The sequence below is a fragment of the Apium graveolens genome, chromosome 9 (genome assembly GCF_009905375.1).
Source record: "Apium graveolens cultivar Ventura chromosome 9, ASM990537v1, whole genome shotgun sequence".
NCBI classification, from domain to species: domain Eukaryota; kingdom Viridiplantae; phylum Streptophyta; class Magnoliopsida; order Apiales; family Apiaceae; genus Apium; species Apium graveolens.
In genome coordinates this window covers 25,219,696-25,238,316 of record NC_133655.1, presented here as the reverse complement: position 1 = coordinate 25,238,316, position 18,621 = coordinate 25,219,696, and the positions used below count along the sequence as shown (strand labels likewise).

General features: G+C 35.7%; 2 protein-coding genes across 3 annotated transcripts; both read left to right on the top strand.

The window, feature by feature from the left end:
* The first annotated feature begins 10,179 nt into the window (after positions 1–10,179).
* Positions 10,180–13,706, top strand: LOC141684255 (UDP-glycosyltransferase 76B1-like). 2 transcript variants are annotated; one of them, XM_074489128.1, is made up of 2 exons: positions 10,180–10,868; positions 12,528–13,706. In XM_074489128.1, exons 1-2 carry the CDS (start codon positions 10,352–10,354, stop codon positions 13,403–13,405), a joined length of 1,395 nt encoding a protein of 464 aa, XP_074345229.1. In that variant the 5' UTR covers positions 10,180–10,351; the 3' UTR covers positions 13,406–13,706. The 2 variants fall into 2 exon arrangements, with proteins under 2 accessions (XP_074345229.1, XP_074345230.1); XM_074489129.1 differs by lacking the exon at positions 10,180–10,868 and adding an exon at positions 11,431–12,096.
* Positions 13,707–14,664: 958 nt separating this feature from the next.
* LOC141684256 (UDP-glycosyltransferase 76B1-like) lies at positions 14,665–16,750 on the top strand. The gene is made up of 2 exons (XM_074489130.1): positions 14,665–15,352; positions 15,739–16,750. The coding sequence occupies exons 1-2, from the start codon at positions 14,890–14,892 to the stop codon at positions 16,614–16,616; spliced, it is 1,341 nt and encodes a 446-aa protein (XP_074345231.1). The 5' UTR covers positions 14,665–14,889; the 3' UTR covers positions 16,617–16,750.
* The last annotated feature ends 1,871 nt before the right edge of the window (positions 16,751–18,621 follow it).

Here is an 18,621-nt window from a genome sequence, read left to right as displayed (position 1 = left end):
ATTCAAAGAAGATTCCTTGAGTTGTTGGATGTGATGTATGTATGCAACTTTAAGCTAAAATGGCTGATTCAAAGAAGATTCCTTTGATCATGTAAAAGGATGGAATATAAGGCCTCCAAGTTCAACGCGAAATTGAATATATGTTATGAAGAGAACAGGAAAGGCGATGCTGTGCTCAATCGGATGGTGCAATAAAAAGAAAACAGTGTACTTTAACACAACACGAGTTCTTAGTCTTAGCAAACTTCAAGATCCTCCAGGCCTCGAGCAAACGACTTTACTGTAGTGTAACACTGGCAAAGAAACTATAAAATCCGTTCAAGTTTAATCAAAGATTAGGCATTCTGTCAATTTAATTTACATATGCTACTAAGATCAGTGATAAAACTGTAACTCCTTAGTTTTGATGATCACAACACAGCAAGCCATCATGTTGTTATTTGAGAATGTTTGCAGGATATAAGAGTTTGATATCAGTGCTGTTTAAGTATCATGACAGCAAGCTATGATAAGACAGTAATCTATTTCAGCAAGCTATGATCACGATTGTCAGAATAACAGCAAGCCAAGATGCACAGTCCAGATTCAACAAGGAAGTCGAATTTCTTGGAGATTTTATAGGATCTTCATATATATCAGTTGTAAGGACTTCTCTAATATAATAAACGTGCATGATATATAGAGAACTCATTTATAAAACGTTTTTACTTATTCAAATTGATTTCCTAAAGAATAGGAGTTTGTTTCTCTTTCAAACTCTTTCTTCTATCTTCTGATTAAAACGTTTTATCCTCAACAAAATAGAAGAGATATTTTCTGTACGTTGGACATCTTTCTTTCTCTTCTATCTAACGTACACATGAACGTTGGAAACCATCCCAACGATCTTAAACGGTAGAATTGGATTCTAGCCGTTGTAAGTTGTTGAGAATGTTTCAAACGTTAATGTGTGGTTATATATGTGGTTTCTTGCAGTTTTTATTACTGACAGAATTTGCAAGCAAGAACACATACAACTCCTGATCTTTATTGATTTCAAAATACTCTCGAGCTCTAAATATATCCACGTGTTCATCTTAGAGAGAGTTTATAGTTTGAGTTGTAAACTCTATCATTGATTTGTATTGTTAAAATTGTATTGATTAGTTGCTGGATAAGTTGGTTAAGGGAAACAAGGGTTTAGTGGTACTTGCTAGAGGAGTTTGTACTACGGGGTAGTATAGTACTTAGAGAGCAGGTTCTTAAACAGGGTTTCAGCAAGCCATTATCAGCAGCTGGGATAAAGGGAGATATATTGTTGTATCTTGTAGTTGTAACCTTCATTGATCAATAATATATTCTTTTACCAAGTTGGTAAGGGACTAGGACGTAGACCATAGGGGCTTAGGGGTCGAACCTGGCTAAAATTCTTGTGTGTTCTATTTACTTTCATGCACATTATTTTCTGCATTGCATTTAGTCATATCAGCTTACTATCATTGTCAGATTATAGTTCTGTTGGTAAAATCTCAGTAAGCTATTATCGGGTAAAATCTAAAAGTAATCCTAGTTAGCCATAATCACCTATTCACCCCCCCTCTAGGTGTTATTTCAGTTGGTATCAGAGCTTTGGTATACTAATCTTTCTGTAACAGGAATAGTATTCGATCGAAATGGCTGACAAATATCCCGAAGGAACCTCAGATTACCGAGCACCTCTCTTGCTTGGTATAGAAAACTATAACTGTTGGAAAGGTTGCATGGAAGTGTATCTATCCAGGGAGCCACTAGCTTTGAGAGTTGTTCAGAAGGGTCCTTTTGAGTTTAAGGACAAAGAAGGCAAAGTGAAAGACGTTGATGATCTCACAGAGGCTGAACTAATCAAATACAGCTTCAATGGAAAGGCTAGGAATTCTCTCATGAATGGGTTATGTCCTAGTGAATGTGATAAAGTCTCTTCATGCAAATCAGCTAAAGAGATATGGGATACTCTGGAATTGTATCACGAAGGATCCAAGAGTTTAAGAAAGGTGAAATTGAGTAAACTAATGAATGAGTTTGGAAATTTCAAGCTTCAAGACGGAGAAACTATTCGAGAAAGTCAAGCTAGATTCCAGATAAATCTGAGTGCCTTAAAGCAGCTTGACAAACATATCCCACAAGAGGAAATCAACATGAAGATACTTAGTGCTGTGCCATTTATCTATGAACCAAAGATAACAGCTCTAGAATCCTCTCCAACTATAGATACTATGGATCAATTGGCTGTTTTTGCATAATTGGAACAATTTGAAAGCAAAATCAAGGAAAGCCAATCAAGTTCTATGCAAGCTCCAGTTGCTCAAATGAAGCAATTAGCTCTTCACACTAATGATAGCTTACTGGAATCTGAAGATGAGTCAGACGAAGAACTAGCTTTAATATCCAGGAAGATCAGAAAGATGATCGAGAAGAAGAACAAGCTGAAAAGAGATAAAGGCAGATTTTCCAACAACAAGAAGCCCAACAAGGATTCTAAAGATCAGACATGCTTTGAATGTGGAAAGCCAGGCCATTATAAGCGGGACTGCTACAAATTGAAGTCAAAACAGTAAACTGTCTTCAAGGATAAGAAGAAAGCTAAAGCTCTAATGACTTGGAGTGATGATGACTCGGTTTCCAGTGATGATTCAAGTGGAGACATGGTCAATCTTGCCCTAGTTGGACTTGATGATGATTTTGTTCGAGGAAATTCAGAAAGTGGATACCTAGAAAGTGATTCAGAAGAAGATCAGAGTGAAGTAAACTCTTGTAAATATAATTTATCTTCTGAAAATATTGTTTTGGAACCACTAACCATGCAGGAATGTAAGAATGTATCTATGGGTGAATAGTATTCTCTTAAAGCTGAAAATAACAAGCTAAAAGAGAAGAATAATTATCTCAAGACTATGGTTCAAGATTTGATGAACAAAGTAGATACTTGGATTGATAAGAAGGTACCTACACAAGCTGACAAAGAGGCTGAAATCAAGGATCTTCAAGCTAAAGTTAGTCATGTGGAAAACTTCAACAAAATTCTCCTCAAAAGAAACAAGACTCAATTAATGGAGATCACAGAGTTAAAGAAGGAGATTGAAGCAAGGGATGAATGTTTGGAGCTGTTCAAACTCAGAGAATCAATAGATGCAACACCTTCAAATCAAGTAGAAGAACCATCTCAGCAAGCTGAAATCATAAGTCAGCAAGCTGAAAAGATTGATCTGCTCACAAAGGAAGTGGAGGATCTGAAAAAGGGCATGGGATCGTTTGTTCAAGGAGAAGAAAGTCTCAAATCTATGATGAACAACACAAATATTCCATTGGTCAGAGAAGGAATTAGAATGAATGCAAACAAGAAGGACAAAGCTCTAAGATATGAAGGAAAACATGGCATACCCTATGATTATGCTATGCCTTGGAAGATATGCAACAGATGTGGAAAGAAAGGGCATCTTGAAAAGCATTGCAAAGTTCAGAATGGACAAAAATCATACCATGGAGGAAACAAACAGAAAACAGCTTACTATGATCAGAATGGCAGAACAAAGACAGCTTACCATCATCAGGCTGACAGAGTTAAATCACCTAGATTTATCCAAAAATGGATAAAGAAATCTGATTTACATGTTTTATATGTTTTATCTACTAACCATGTCGGACCCAACAAACTTTGGGTACCAAAAGGTTGAGTTGTTTTATGTGTTTTTTAGATGTGTCTTGCCGCTCGAGTCAAATCAACTCAATGGATTTTAGATAGCGGATGTACTAGACATATGAGTGGAGACAAAGCACAATTCTTGAGTCTTCAGATGAAAAAGGGTGGAAGAGTGACTATTGGTGATAGCAAAACTCTTCAAATTCTTGGAAAAGGTAAAATAGGTAATAAACACATTTCAATTGATAAAGTTCAATATGTTAAAGGCCTTAAATATAATCTGCTTAGCATAAGTCAGTTATATGATGATGGTCATACTGTTAACTTTGGTATTGATAAGTGTATTATTACTATTGGTACTAAGAAAGTCCCCCTAGTTGCTAGAAGGGAAGGAAATATATATATTTTGGACTTTGAGTTGCAGAAAACAGCTTGCTGTCTTGCTGCAATAGACACTGATCCTTATGTTTGGCATAGAAGATTGGGTCATGCTCACATGGACTTACTTAACAAGCTTTCAAAGAAGAAGCTAGTCAGAGGTTTACCCAAAATCAAGTATGTCAAGACTGAGGTGTGTTCGGCATGCCAATTAGGCAAGCAAATTAGAAGTACTCACAAAGCAAAGAAAATGGTATCTACTTCTAAACCCTTAGAACTTTTACATTTAGACTTATTTGGTCCAGAAGCTTATAAAAGTATAGGAGGTAAGCAATATGGTTTTGTAATTGTTGATGATTATTCTCGTTTTACATGGGTATTGTTTCTTAGAACTAAAGATGCTGCTTTTAATGAGTTTGAGAAACTAATTAAATTACTTGAGAATAAGCTCAATACAAAGCTTGTAGGAATAAGGAGTGATCGAGGTGGTGAATTCCAAAAAGACTTTGTTACTTATTGTGAAGAAAGAGGAATATCACATGAATTCTCGGCTTCAAGGACTCCACAACAAAATGGTGTGGTGGAACGCAAGAATAGGTCACTACAAGAGACAACAAGGACTTTGTTGCAAGAAAGCAAGTTACCTAGAAGTTTTTGGGCAGAAGCAGTCAACACAGCATGCTATGTTCTGAATAGAGTATTGATAAGACCTATTTTGGACAAGACTCCATATGAATTGCTCAAGAAAAAGAGGCCCAACATCAGTTACTTCAGAATCTTTGGCTCAAAGTGTTTTATGCTCAAGACAATTGATAATGATGGTAAATTTGATGCTAAATCTTATGAAGCTATTTTTCTTGGTTATTCTATGAATAGTAAAACCTATAGAGTTTATAATTTGTCTAAGCATATTGTTGAGGAATCTATAGATGTTACTTTTCAAGAACCTAACAATGATCTTCCAAGAGACGAGGAAGATGATGCAGGTGAAGCTGGACAACAGCAAGCTGAAACAGAGAAGGCTACTCCAAAACAGCAAGCTGAAACATAGACTGATTCTGGAAAACAGCAAGCTGAAATTGAAACTTCCTCAGGAAATCAGCAAGCAGAACCTTCTACTCCAGTTGATGATGCAATTGTAAAGATGGCAAAGATGACTCTTGATGGTCCTAGAGGAAATAGAGCAAAGGATAAAATGCCAATCTATGATGGTGAAGACTTAGCTCCTCCATCTAAGATAAGGAAGACTTCACATGAAGATATTGCAAAGCATTCATTGCCAAAAGCTACACGGACAGTGAAGAATCACCCTCCAGAACAGATTATTGGTGATATTTCTGATGGTCTCAAGACAAGAAAAGGCACTGCAAACTTTTGTGCTTATGCTACATTTTTAGCTCAAGAGGAACCCAAAAATGTCAAAGAAGCACTTGAAGATGAAAATTGGATCACGGCTATGCAAGAAGAACTCAATCAATTCGAACGATGTGATGTTTGGGAACTGGTCAAGCCACCAAAGGATGCTTCAATCATTGGTACAAAATGGATTTTCAAGAATAAAGTGGATGAATTTGGTACTGTTACTCGAAATAAAGCAAGGCTCGTAGCACAAGGGTACAACCAACAAGAAGGCATTGACTTTGATCAAACTTATGCTCCAGTAGCTAGATTGGAATCAATTAGGATGCTTCTTGCTTATGCATGCTACAAGAAGATCAAGCTACATCAAATGGACGTCAAAAGTGCTTTTCTTAATGGATTTCTGGAAGAGGAAGTTTATGTCAAGCAACCCCCTGATTTTGAACATGGACAACATCCGGGCTATGTCTACAAGCTTAAGAAGGCATTATATGGCTTAAAGCAAGCACCAAGGGCTTGGTACAAGAGGCTTAGTAAGTTTTTGATCAAAAATGGCTTCATTCGAGGTAAAATTGATCCTACTTTATTTACTAAGCAAAATGGTAATGATATTTTGATTGTCCAGATATATGTAGATGATATAATCTTTGGATCCACTAATGATTCTATGTGTGAGTGGTTTTCTAAGTGTATGAGCAGTGAATTTGACATGAGCATGATGGGTGAGCTCAATTATTTCTTGGGGCTCCAAATTAAACAATCTAAAGATGGAATTTATGTGCATCAATCAAAATATGTCAAGAATTTGCTGACCAGATTTGGTTTTGACAATGTCAAGCCGAAATCTACTCCAATGAATCAAAATAGCAAGCTGACATCAGATGAAAAAGGTAAAGATGTTGATATCAAGAAGTATAGAGATATGATTGGTAGTATTTTATATCTTACTGCTTCTCGGCCAGATATTATGTATAGTGTTTGTGTATGTGCTCGTTTTCAAGCTAAACCTAAGGAATCACACTTAAATGCAGTTAAAAGAATATTTCGATATTTAAGTGGGACTATTAATCTTGGGTTATTTTATCCTATTACAAGCACATTTGATCTTGTGGGGTATAGTGATGCTGACTATGCAGGTTGTCAAACTGATAGAAAGAGCACAAGTGGTGTTTGTACATATTTAGGACAACGTCTCGTATCTTGGCAAAGTAAGAAACAAACTTCAGTTGCATTATCCACAGCAGAAGGTGAGTATTTGGCAGCTGGTAGCTGTTGCTCTCAAATTTTGTGGATGATTCAGACTCTACGAGATTTTGGAATCAAGTGTGGCAAAGTTCCAATCTATTGTGACAACACTAGCACCATCAACATATCAAAGAATCCAGTTAATCACTCAAGAACAAAGTATATTGATGTTCGTCATCATTTCTTGAGAGATAATGCTGCCAAAGGTAAGATTGAATTAGTTTTTGTACCTACTGAATATCAATTGGCAGATATCTTTACAAAACCCCTTGGCGAAGCAAGATTTTCAACCATTCGAAGGGAACTTGGCATGTGCAGTGTATAATGGCAAGCTATCTTTGGAAATTTGGTAATGTTAGCTTACTATCATTTTTCATGTTAGCTTACTATGATTGGGTATTTAAAAGGCATTTTTGTGTTTAATTTATTTTTTCATTATGATATGTCATTATATGTTTATTGTTGCTTACTTGTTGGTTTGTTTTGATGCTTGATCTTACACTTATGATCATCCCTCAATCTAGATCTTTTTGATGCTTTAAGGGGGAGATATTTAGGAGACTTACTTATGCCTATGTTTATTTCTGTTTGGTTATTAAGACTATCTTCTGTTGTCTTATGGTTAAGACTTTCTGTTGACTAGTTGGCTTATATTTAATCTGTGGTTTGCTACTTGGTTTGTTACTTGGTTTAAATTGACTTTTGGATCTGTGGTTTGCTACTTGGTTTGTTACTTGGTTTAAATTGACTTTTGGTTTTTAAGACTTGATGTAATGATTTATGCTGGTTGTTAGTTATGATTGGATATTTGGATATGCATATGTGTCATTTATATTAATTGCAGTAACATGGTATAAGTTTTTGAGATATGCATAGATTTAGGGGGAGTTTTTATAATTCTCCTAAATGTGTGTAATCATCAAAAAGGGGGAGATTGTAACTCCTTAGTTTTGATGATCACAACACAGCAAGCCATCATGTTGTTATTTGAGAATGTTTGCAGAATATAACAGCTTGATATCAGTGCTGTTTAAGTATCATGACAGCAAGCTATCATAAGACAGTAATCTATTTCAGCAAGCTATGATCACGATTGTCAGAATAACAGCAAGCCAAGATGCACAGTCCAGATTCAACAAGGAAGTCGAATTTCTTGGAGATTTTATAGGATCTTCATATATATCAGTTGTAAGGACTTCTCTAATATAAATAAACGTGCATGATATATAAAGAGCTCAGTTATAAAACGTTTTTACTTATTCAAATTGATTTCCTAAAGAATAGGAGTTTGTTTCTCTTTCAAACTCTTTCTTCTATCTTCTGATTAAATCGTTTTATCCTCTACAAAATAGAAGAGATATTTTCTGTACGTTGGACATCTTTCTTTCTCTTCTATCTAACGTACACATGAACGTTGGAAACCATCCCAACGATCTTAAACGGTAGAATTGGATTCTAGCCGTTGTAAGTTGTTGAGAATGTTTCAAACGTTAATGTGTGGTTATATATGTGGTTTCTTGCAGTTTTTATTACTGACAGAATTTGCAAGCAAGAACACATACAACTCCTGATCTTTATTGATTTCAAAATACTCTCGAGCTCTAAATATATCCACGTGTTCATCTTAGAGAGAGTTTATAGTTTGAGTTGTAAATTCTATCATTGATTTGTATTGTTCAAATTGTATTGATTAGTTGCTGGATAAGTTGGCTAAGAGAAACAAGGGTTTAGTGGTACTTGCTAGAGGAGTTTGTACTACGGGGTAGTATAGTACTTAGAGAGCAGGTTCTTAAACAGGGTTTCAGCAAGCCATTATCGGCAGCTGGGATAAAGGGAGATATATTGTTGTATCTTGTAGTTGTAACCTTCATTGATCAATAATATATTCTCTTACCAGGTTGGTAAGGGACTAGGACGTAGACCATAGGGGCTTAGGGGTCGAACCTGGCTAAAATTCTTGTGTGTTCTATTTACTTTCATGCACATTATTTTCTGCATTGCATTTAGTCATATCAGCTTACTATCATTGTCAGATTATAGTTCAGTTGGTAAAATCTCAGTAAGCTATTATCGGGTAAAATCTAAAAGTAATCCTAGTTAGCCATATTCACCTATTCATCCCCCTCTAGGTGTTATTTCAAAAACATGTTTACCAAGACATAGTTTAGTGATTATCATATAAAATCCATTCATATGTTTCATATTCTATTAGATTGAATTCAAAATAAGATTTTACATGTTTATAACCGAAAAAAGTTCTATATTCACTTTTGAAAAGACAAAATCACAGCCATCACTGCATATAGTCAAACTAAGACATAGTTTAGTGATTATCAGACAGTAGCTTAATCGAATTAACGATTAGTGATTATCATACAGTAACTTAATCGAATAAACGAGATAAACAGCCTCCAGAGAACTCTTTCCAGTTAGTTAGCTTGCTTTTCCTTGTAGGTTGCGAATCATCCTTCATGTCATAATAACCAAAATCTCTCACCTCAATAGCAACGTAGTCAGGCCTATTAACCGGATCAGGCTTTGCCTTTGCATTGTTGTGACTAGCAGCAGGAGAAAGCGGAAATCGACCAGGAGTAAACGAATTAGGGTAATGTTGTGAAGGTTTTGGGAAACCAGGATTCCCAGTTGAAGTATTCTTTACAACAAACGTAGGTGCATTATCAGTGCTGGTTCGAATTTCTGGAGAATGATAAATAACTCCTGCAGTTCTCGTAGGTGCATTATCAATGATGGTTCGAATTTCCGGAGAACGATGAACAACTCCAGCAGTTCTCGTATGAGTGGAAATCGATTCAGGAACATGATTGTTTGCAACAGTTTTTGTGGACTTTGGAACAGTCAAAATCGGGCCTAAAGTACTTGATTGCCCTGAACTTGGCTCTGATCTCGTCCCAGAGGAATATTCCCTCTGTCCCTCCCAATTGTTATCGTTTCTGAGAGAGTGTCTGACACGCATTTTAAGATAAAGAAAAAGTATAGTTCATTAACTTTTTTTTAAAATTTTATTTTTCTAAATAAAAGTTTAAACATTCTACTTTTATTCAGAAAAAGAATTTTTTTTTTAAAAAATATAGAACTATACTTTCGATTCACCTTAAAATGCTTGCCGGACACTCTCCCAGAAACGATAACAATTGAGAGGGATTGAGGGAGTACATGATTAACTTTCAGTAATTTGTTACAAAGGGATTCGACACGAAACTAATTAACAGGAAAACAATACACAACCCTAAAATTCGGGCTTCAGGTATCAATTTTTTAAAGAAAACTACCTTTTTCTTCTCAATATCTTGTTACAATTACATATCATAAATTGAATATTTGTAGTTTTATTTTAATATTTTAATTTATTTTTTATTTATAAAAGAGTTGAGCAAAATATTGAATTAAAATAAAGAAAAACTGGTCCAAATCGATAAAACTGATAAAAAACTTATAGTGAAAATATAAATTGATCAAAAACCGAATAATTAAAAAATATATAAAGAATTTAAAGTTTTTGGGGGCTCTCGGGGCCCTATTCAACTGATTATTTGGCCTAGTTGAGCCGGCACCTACCTTTGTTGCAACGAATGGACAAGAATCGGTGAAGTGAGTGGTGAGCTTAGCAGGAGAGCTATAATATTCATATATATCCTTTCAGTATTGATGATATATATAATGTGATAAATTAGCCTTCCTGTCCCAAGAAATCTAATGGAGAAACAAGAAGTTGACAGCAAGTTACAAGAAAGAAAAATGTGTGGGAGGCTGCTAATGTTTCCACTACCAGCTCAAGGCCACATAAACCCGATGCTTCAGCTTGCAAACATCCTTTACTCCAAAGGCTTTAATATTACAATCATACACACTTCCTTCAACTCTCCGAACAAATCAAATTACCCTCACTTCACTTTCAAAAATATCGGTGAAGCTCGCCCTACTGGTTATCCCACGGGAAGTGTCGCGAAAGGAGGAGCTGCCTCCAAAGTCATACTTCTGAACAAGGTTTGCTTTGATCCATTTCACGACTGCGTTAAAAGGCTCTTGTCAGATTCTTCTGCAGATGATCGTATTCTCTGCTTAATAACAGATGCTTTATTCTACTTTACTCAACATGTTGCGGACTTGCTTAAGCTACCGCGAATTGTTTTGAGAACAAGTAGTCTCTCAGCGTTTCATGTTTTTTATCTCTACCCAATTCTGCTACAGCAAGGCTATCTCTCAGTACAAGGTGCGCACTATTTCTCCATTTGTAAGGTGTGAATTTGTCGGGACCGTTTTAGAATTAATCATGACTTGAGTAACTACCTCCCTCCCATATTGTATGAGCTGGTTTGACTAATACGTTTTAAGGTGGTGTAAATTTGTCATGACCGCATAATACTAATCATGACTTAAGTTACTGCCTCCATCATATATTGTATGAGCTGGTTTGACAAACACGTTTTTACATTTGATATATTGTGACAAATATGATACAATATAAATCAACATGTTATGTTACATAAATTTTACTGTTCATGTCCGGTACGAGATATTTGTTTGCATTATTTTGACTTGTCGTATTAGCTGTACTGACCGGAATTGTTCCAGGAGAAACACCATTATTGTGTCGTATTTCAGTTATTTAGTTCAAATTGATAACTGGCCTGAACTTCTAATTCATTGTAATTGACATGAGTGGACCTTAACAAAATGACATCAGGGATGATCCACTTTGGAATTAATTCAAAATCAATATTTTAGTGGTGTGCCCATGGGCATGCAATAAGATCGAATTGGACGAGTATACCAAAAGAGACTCGTCATAAACACACTTTCCAGGCTTGAAAAGTTGATCAAGGAACTGAACCAATTAGCAGCCCAGGTGGGCTTATAGACAGCTATTATATCCTTTCAATATTGTATAGATATAAATAAGTAGTAAATTAGCCTTCCTGTCTCAAGAAATCGAATGGAGAAACAAGAAGCTAATAGTAAGTTACAAGAAAGAAAAATGGTTGGGAGGTTGCTACTGTTTCCACTACCTGTTCAAGGCCACATAAACCCAATGCTTCAACTTGCCAACATTCTTTATTCCAGAGGCTTTAATATTACAATCATACACACTTTCTTCAACTCTCCAAACATATCAAATTACCCTCACTTCACTTTTGAAGCCATCTCCAAAGAAAGCATTACTGGTTTCCCTACCATTCCGGGAGGTGCCGCGAAAGTCATACATCTTAACAAGGTTTGCTTTGAGCCATTTCACGACTGTGTGGAAAGGCTTTTGTCAAATTCTTCTGCAGATGATCGTATTCTCTGCTTAATAACAGATGCTTTATTGTACTTTACTCAAGATGTTGCGGAAGTGCTTAAGCTCCCGCGAATTGTTTTAAGAACAAGTAGTCTCGCTGCATTTCATGTTCTTTATCTCCACCCAACCCTGCTACACAAAGGCTATCTCTCAGTACAAGGTGCACGCTAGTTCTCCATTTTCAAGTTCTAAATTTGTCAGGTCCATTTTAGAACAAATCCTAACTTAAATTACTTAATTGTCTCTTTCACCTTAATCATTATCTTTCAGATATTTCAAGTAATGAAACTGGATTGGTATTCTGGTAAGGTTAATAATACCTTATCTATCAATATAAACTGACCACCTATTTAAAAATCAATAATGCATTATCCATCAAGATAAAACGACCAACCTATTACGCTTAAAGAATGTTGTGGTACAACTTTCATGAAATACAAGAGGTAGTAAAATTATAAATGCATGAACGTGGCAAGAGAAGATGCCTGATTGGTTAGTCACTTGTTTTACATTCTAGTAGATGTTTGATGGACAGAGTTAAAAAGATTAGCATGATATATTCAATCAATCTACTCAAACTTTGTTTTACAGATTCCAATTCAGAAGCACCAGTACCAGAGGCTGAACCACTAAAAGTAAAAGATATTTCACAGACCTATCAGATTGAGGGAGAAGATCTGGGCATGATGATTGCAGGAATGATGACCGGAACCAAAGCAGCTTCAGCAATCGTCTGGAACACCTTTGAAGAATTAGAACAATCTGTATTACCTACTATCCAGCAAAATTTTCCCATTCCCAGTTTCACAATTGGTCCATTTCACAAATACTTTACAGCCTCAGCAAGTAGCTTACTAGAACAAGACAAGACTGCCATTTCTTGGTTAGACATGCAAGCACCACTCTCTGTCTTGTATGTTAGTTTTGGGAGCGTTGCATTAATAGATAAGAGTGAATTCTTTGAAATGGCTTGGGCCTTAGCCAATAGTAAGCAAAAATTCTTGTGGGTGGTTAGACCTGGAGTCATTCGTGGCTCGGAGTGGCTTGAGTCCTTTCCAGATGGGCTCCAAGAGGCGGTGAGCGAAAGGGGTCATATTGTTAAATGGGCTCCTCAACAAGAAGTGTTGGCTCATCCTGCAACAGCATGTTTTTGGAGTCATTGTGGATGGAATTCGACGTTGGAGAGTATTTGTGAAGGAGTTCCAATGATTTGTTCACCTTCATTTGGAGATCAGCCAACAAATGCAAGGTATGTAGAGGCTGTTTGGAAAGTGGGATTAGTATTGGAGAATGGTATAAAGAGAGAGGAGATAGAAAGGGCAATCAGGAGGGTGATGATTGATCAAGAAGGGAAAGAAATGAGAATGAGAATGTCTTGTCTAAAGAAAAAGGTGAACCTTTGTTTAATGGAAGGTGGATCTTCATACAAATCATTAGAAGGCCTGGTGAATTTCATCTTGTCCCTGTAAGATTGTCTCGACTTTTCTTATGAAGAAGTTGCTTTCTCAAGTAGAAGTTGAATGTTCTAGCCTCAAACATGTTTGCTTTCTATTAAATTGTTACTAATATCAACAATACATAAGCTGATAACTCTTCTTAGGTCATTAAGATGACAACATAAAATACTTGGTTCCTCTAGCAAGATTAGCCTCCAAGTTTTTTCTTTTTATATATTTATATATATATATATATATATTGAGGCTCTTGCCTCCTTTGTAAGATAGTAGTAAGTTTTATCATGAAGTGAAATATATACATTTTGGTTCTCTACCTCTCTCTTTCTCTCCTCTCTACTATGTTCACTATTATATATTCTTTAAGATTGTCATAGAATATGAGTTAAAAAAGAGGAAGCTCTACCATAGTTTTCATCTTTAACTAATTTAGCTAATCATATTCCTGTATACTTCTAGCTTGCAGTTACCCTCATAACTATAGTTTTGATGGCAGATCACATGATTGAGAAGGCTACATGTCTCTACATAGATTATGGCCATAATGTGAGTGCAGTCCAGTACTGAGATTTCTCGTAATTTGACGGTTTCCAATATGTTACAATGTCTAATGATAATATCTTTAACTATTAAAAAAAAGAACATTATGCAGCAATATGATATCATACCTTCAAGCCGAGTCAAGGAATACACTCACATTGCACGGCCACATTGCACTCCAGATATTCCGTTAATATGTGCTACAACTGCACTTGAATAATTGGAGGTGCCTTCATTTGGATGAACACCTCCTAGCCACCAACACATAGTTCAATGCTTGGCACATATCAATTCATCTTCATTATCCCCCAAATTGAGTGAGTTTGAAGAGCAGATCTTGTTGCATACTTTCTGTGGCACCTTAAGGTTTTACAGCGACCAATACTTTTGGTATAAGAACTGGAGTGTTCTCGGGTTCGAGGTCCTCCCACCCAATTTATTTAATTTGAATATTTGTATCTCATGTATGTTGCGTGGTCAATCGGAAACGATGTTGAGGAGAATACGTCTAGGTTGATGTTTTCTCTGTTTCAACCATCAATTCAAAGTAGCATTTATTTATAATATAGATTAAAGTAAAAAACAAGTATTTACTTAACTACATTATGATGTGAACACTTATTTTAGAAAAAATAAATAAAATGTTATAAAATTATTATTTTTAACAACACGTGTAATTTATACTTTTCTTAAATATGCGAACCAAAAGTGCCCGGCATTATCCGGCCTACAGAGAATTTGATGCATTTGGCCTGTACAAAAACTTTCTAGGCTTGAAAAAGAAAAGTTGATCAAGGCACTCAACCAAGCAGCCCCTTCAAATCAGTGAACACAGTAAGTGCTAAGTGGTGGGCTTATAGACAGCTAGTATATCCTTTCAATACAGATATAAATAAAAATAAGTGATAATTAGCCTTCCTGGGAAACAAGGAGCTAAGAGTTAGTTACAAGAAAGAGAGATGGGTGGGAGGTTGCTACTCTTTCCTCTACCCTTTCAAGGCCACATTAACCCAATGCTTCAGCTTGCTAACATCCTTTATTCCAAAGGCTTTAATATTACAATCATACACACTTTCTACAACTCTCCAAACAAATCAAATTATCCTCACTTCACTTTCGAAACCATCTCCCAAGAAAGCCTTACTGGTTTTCCTACCAGGCAGGGAAGTGTCACCAAAGTCGTACTTCTGAACAAGGTTTGCATTGATCCATTTTGCGACTGTGTGAAAAGGCTCTTATCAAATTCTTCTGCAGACGATCGTATTTTCTGCTTGATAACAGATGCTTTATTCTACTTCACCAAAGATGTGGCTGACTTGCTAAAGCTCCCGCGAATTGTTTTAAGAACAAGTAGTCTCTCTGCATTTCATGTTTATTATCTCTACCCAATCCTGCTTCAGAAAGGCTATCTCTCAGTAAAAGGTGCTTACTAGTTCTCCATTTATAAGTTGTAAATTTGTCAGGACAGTTTTAGAACTAATCCTGACTTAAAATACTTAATTGTCTCTTTCACCATAATCATAATTATACAGATATTTAAAAGCAAAGAAACTGGAAAGGTATTCACGTAAGGATGATAATACCTTATCTATCAATATAAATCGACCACCTATCTAAAAATCGATAATGCATTATCCATCAATATAAACCAACCAACCTAGTTATGCTTAAAGAATGTTGTGGAACAACTTTCATGAAATTCAGGAGGTCGCAAAATTATAAATGCATGAAAGTGGAAACAGAAGTTGCCTGATTGGGATTAGCATGTTATTTATTCAATAATCAATCTACCTAACTTTGTTTTACAGATTCCAATTCAGAAGCACCAGTATCAGAGGCTGAACCACTAAAAGTAAAAGATATTCCACAGACCTATCAGATTGAGGGAGAAGATCTGGGCATGATGATTGCAGAAATGATGACCGGAACCAAAGCAGCTTCAGCAATCTTATGGAACACCTTTGAAGAACTAGAACAATCTGTATTACCTACTATTCAGCAAAATTTTCCCATTCCCAGTTTCACAATTGGTCCATTCCACAAATACTTTACGGCCTCAGCAAGTAGCTTACTAGAACAAGACAAGACTGCAATTTCTTGGTTAGACATGCAAGCACCACTCTCTGTCTTGTATGTTAGTTTTGGGAGCCTTGCAGCTATTGATAAGACTGAATTCTTTGAAATGGCTTGGGCCTTAGCCAATAGTAAGCAGAAATTCTTGTGGGTGGTTAGACCTGGAGTCATTCGTGGCTCGGAGTGGCTCGAGCCCTTTCCAGATGGGCTCCAAGAGGCGGTGAGTGAAAGGGGTCATATTGTTAAATGGGCTCCTCAACAAGAAGTGTTGGCTCATCCTGCAACAGCATGTTTTTGGAGTCATTGTGGATGGAATTCGACGTTGGAGAGTATTTGTGAAGGAGTTCCAATGATTTGTTCACCTTCATTTGGAGATCAGCCAACAAATGCAAGGTATGTAGAGGCTGTTTGGAAAGTGGGATTAGTATTGGAGAATGGTATAAAGAGAGAGGAGATAGAAAGGGCAATCAGGAGGGTGATGATTGATCAAGAAGGGAAAGAAATGAGAATGAGAATGTCTTGTCTAAAGAAAAAGGTAAACACTTGTTTAATGGAAGGTGGATCTTCATACAAATCATTAGAAGGCCTGGTGAATTTCATCTTGTCTCTCTAAATTGTCTTAACTTTTCTGATGAAGAAGTTGCTTAGTTAATGTTCTAGCCAGAAGTTGCTTAGTTAATGTTCTAGCCTCAAACACGTTTACTTTCTAATAAATTGTTACTAATATCAACAATAATGATTACATAAGCATGCTTAGATTGAAATATGGATTGACATACATAATTTAAGATAGCAAAGACATTTTTTACTATTGCTTGACAGTTGACAAAAGTCTACCAACACAATTGCCTAACCTGCAAAGGACTCCTGAGTTCACTCTGTTCGGACAAACATGAACTACATACAAATCGATTATATTCTGTTCCTATTTCATGTTCAAGAAAAAATTGAACATCATCCTGAAAAGGATTTAGAGCCCAGATGAAATATACCATTACCAACATTCAATTAAAAAATTGTGGATAACATTCTCCAACTTCAAGATTTATCTTAAATGAGAGACATTTTTAACAAACTTAAATACACAATTAAAATGCTTCACGAACAAATTATCTTAAATTCCCTCGTTCAACTATCATAAGAAAACCAGTTATTTGACAGAATTAGACAGAGTTTGCCATAAAATGCTTCACGAACCAAGTTTACCATAAAATGCTACATGAACCAAAAATTTCTAAAGACGTTGACAAATAGTTATACAACGAGTTATTGAGGGGTAGAGTATGTGAATAAATACCAGCGACAATGATTTGACAGGGTAATGACCCATAATATCACAATTTGAGAATAAAATGCACAAAATCTCACAGGCGTTGAAATATGGTCTTTACTATCACTCATAGACGCATAATTTTGCTGCGTTTTATTTTCAAATTCAAAAATGCAAATTTTTCTTGCGTTTAGTAGCTAGAATTATATGATTGGTTTTGAAATTCATAAAAGAAAACGCAAAATCTTGATACGTTAAGTCACCAACGTATTGCAAAAATGTGTTTATCTAAAAAATTTTGGAGGCCCAGTTAGCTAGCCCATCAAGTAATTGGCTGAATTTTCAACCGTTGGATAAAGACATTATGTTTTTTGCGTTTCAGAGTGATAGTATGTGATTAAATACCAGAGACAATGATTTGACTGTGGTTACAATTGGAGATCCACTTAATAAGTATTGGCTGACGGTGCTAGATAAACTTGATTCTTCGCAGTCATATGGTAGTTTCAAATACTTCAAGTTATTGAATGGATAGCGCAAATGTAGAAGAACGTCTGCGATTTCAGAAAGTGCCTAGAAAATGTGATACAATATTTAGTTAATATATAGAACATTTGTGAAGTGAAAGCAATCTAAGTAATTTAAAAATGAAAACACAAATTAAAAGGTTAGATGATCATGAGTTTTCAACCTGGTGTATATATATTATTGACTTAATTGTAGTATAATGGCCTGAATTTTAATTTTTTCGCACAAAAATGGCCCATATATAATAATAGGCAGTCGCATGACTGAATTTTAATATTTTTAACGAACGATTGCATTCCGTCAAATCAGTCTAACTGACGTTAGTTTTGCAGGGGTATATTCGGAAATATTGAATTAAAGTTATGTATACATAATGTATATATTAATCAGGAGGGAGGAAGGGAATTTTAAGGCGTCTTATGTATGTAATGTGTGGACAATGACTATACAATGACCATAACTTATGGATGGTTATGTTCTCTTCTTCATTTGTTACTCAAACTAGTAACTTATGATCATTTTCTAATATCTGCTCCCTAGAAAACATTATGAATTAACTACCTCCTGTATACGAACAACACTATCTTTGGGAGATTAATTACGATGGTGAGACTTTTTGTTTGAATGTGTGATATTGAACATGGTACACAGACGGAGAATCTATATAATTAGAGATACTAACTATAGATACTTTTGATCCTCAACAAAGTTTTAAATCATGTATAAAGGACTAATGCTTACCTTCATGTTAAAGCATACTTCGGAGTTGACTAGTTTAGCTTTTCAATTTTGTGCAAGTAATGTTACTAGCTCTTCTAAG

What these genes read in the sequence shown, in the direction of transcription:
- LOC141684256 (XM_074489130.1), top strand. Translation starts at nt 14,890, where the DNA reads ATGGGTGGGAGGTTGCTACTCTTTCCTCTACCCTTTCAAGGCCACATT. An exon ending in AGGCTATCTCTCAGTAAAAG is followed by an intron (nt 15,353 to 15,738) that starts GTGCTTACTAGT and finishes TTTGTTTTACAG; the next exon opens with ATTCCAATTCAGAAGCACCA.
- LOC141684255 (XM_074489128.1), top strand. Translation starts at nt 10,352, where the DNA reads ATGGAGAAACAAGAAGTTGACAGCAAGTTACAAGAAAGAAAAATGTGT. An exon ending in AGGCTATCTCTCAGTACAAG is followed by an intron (nt 10,869 to 12,527) that starts GTGCGCACTATT and finishes TTTGTTTTACAG; the next exon opens with ATTCCAATTCAGAAGCACCA.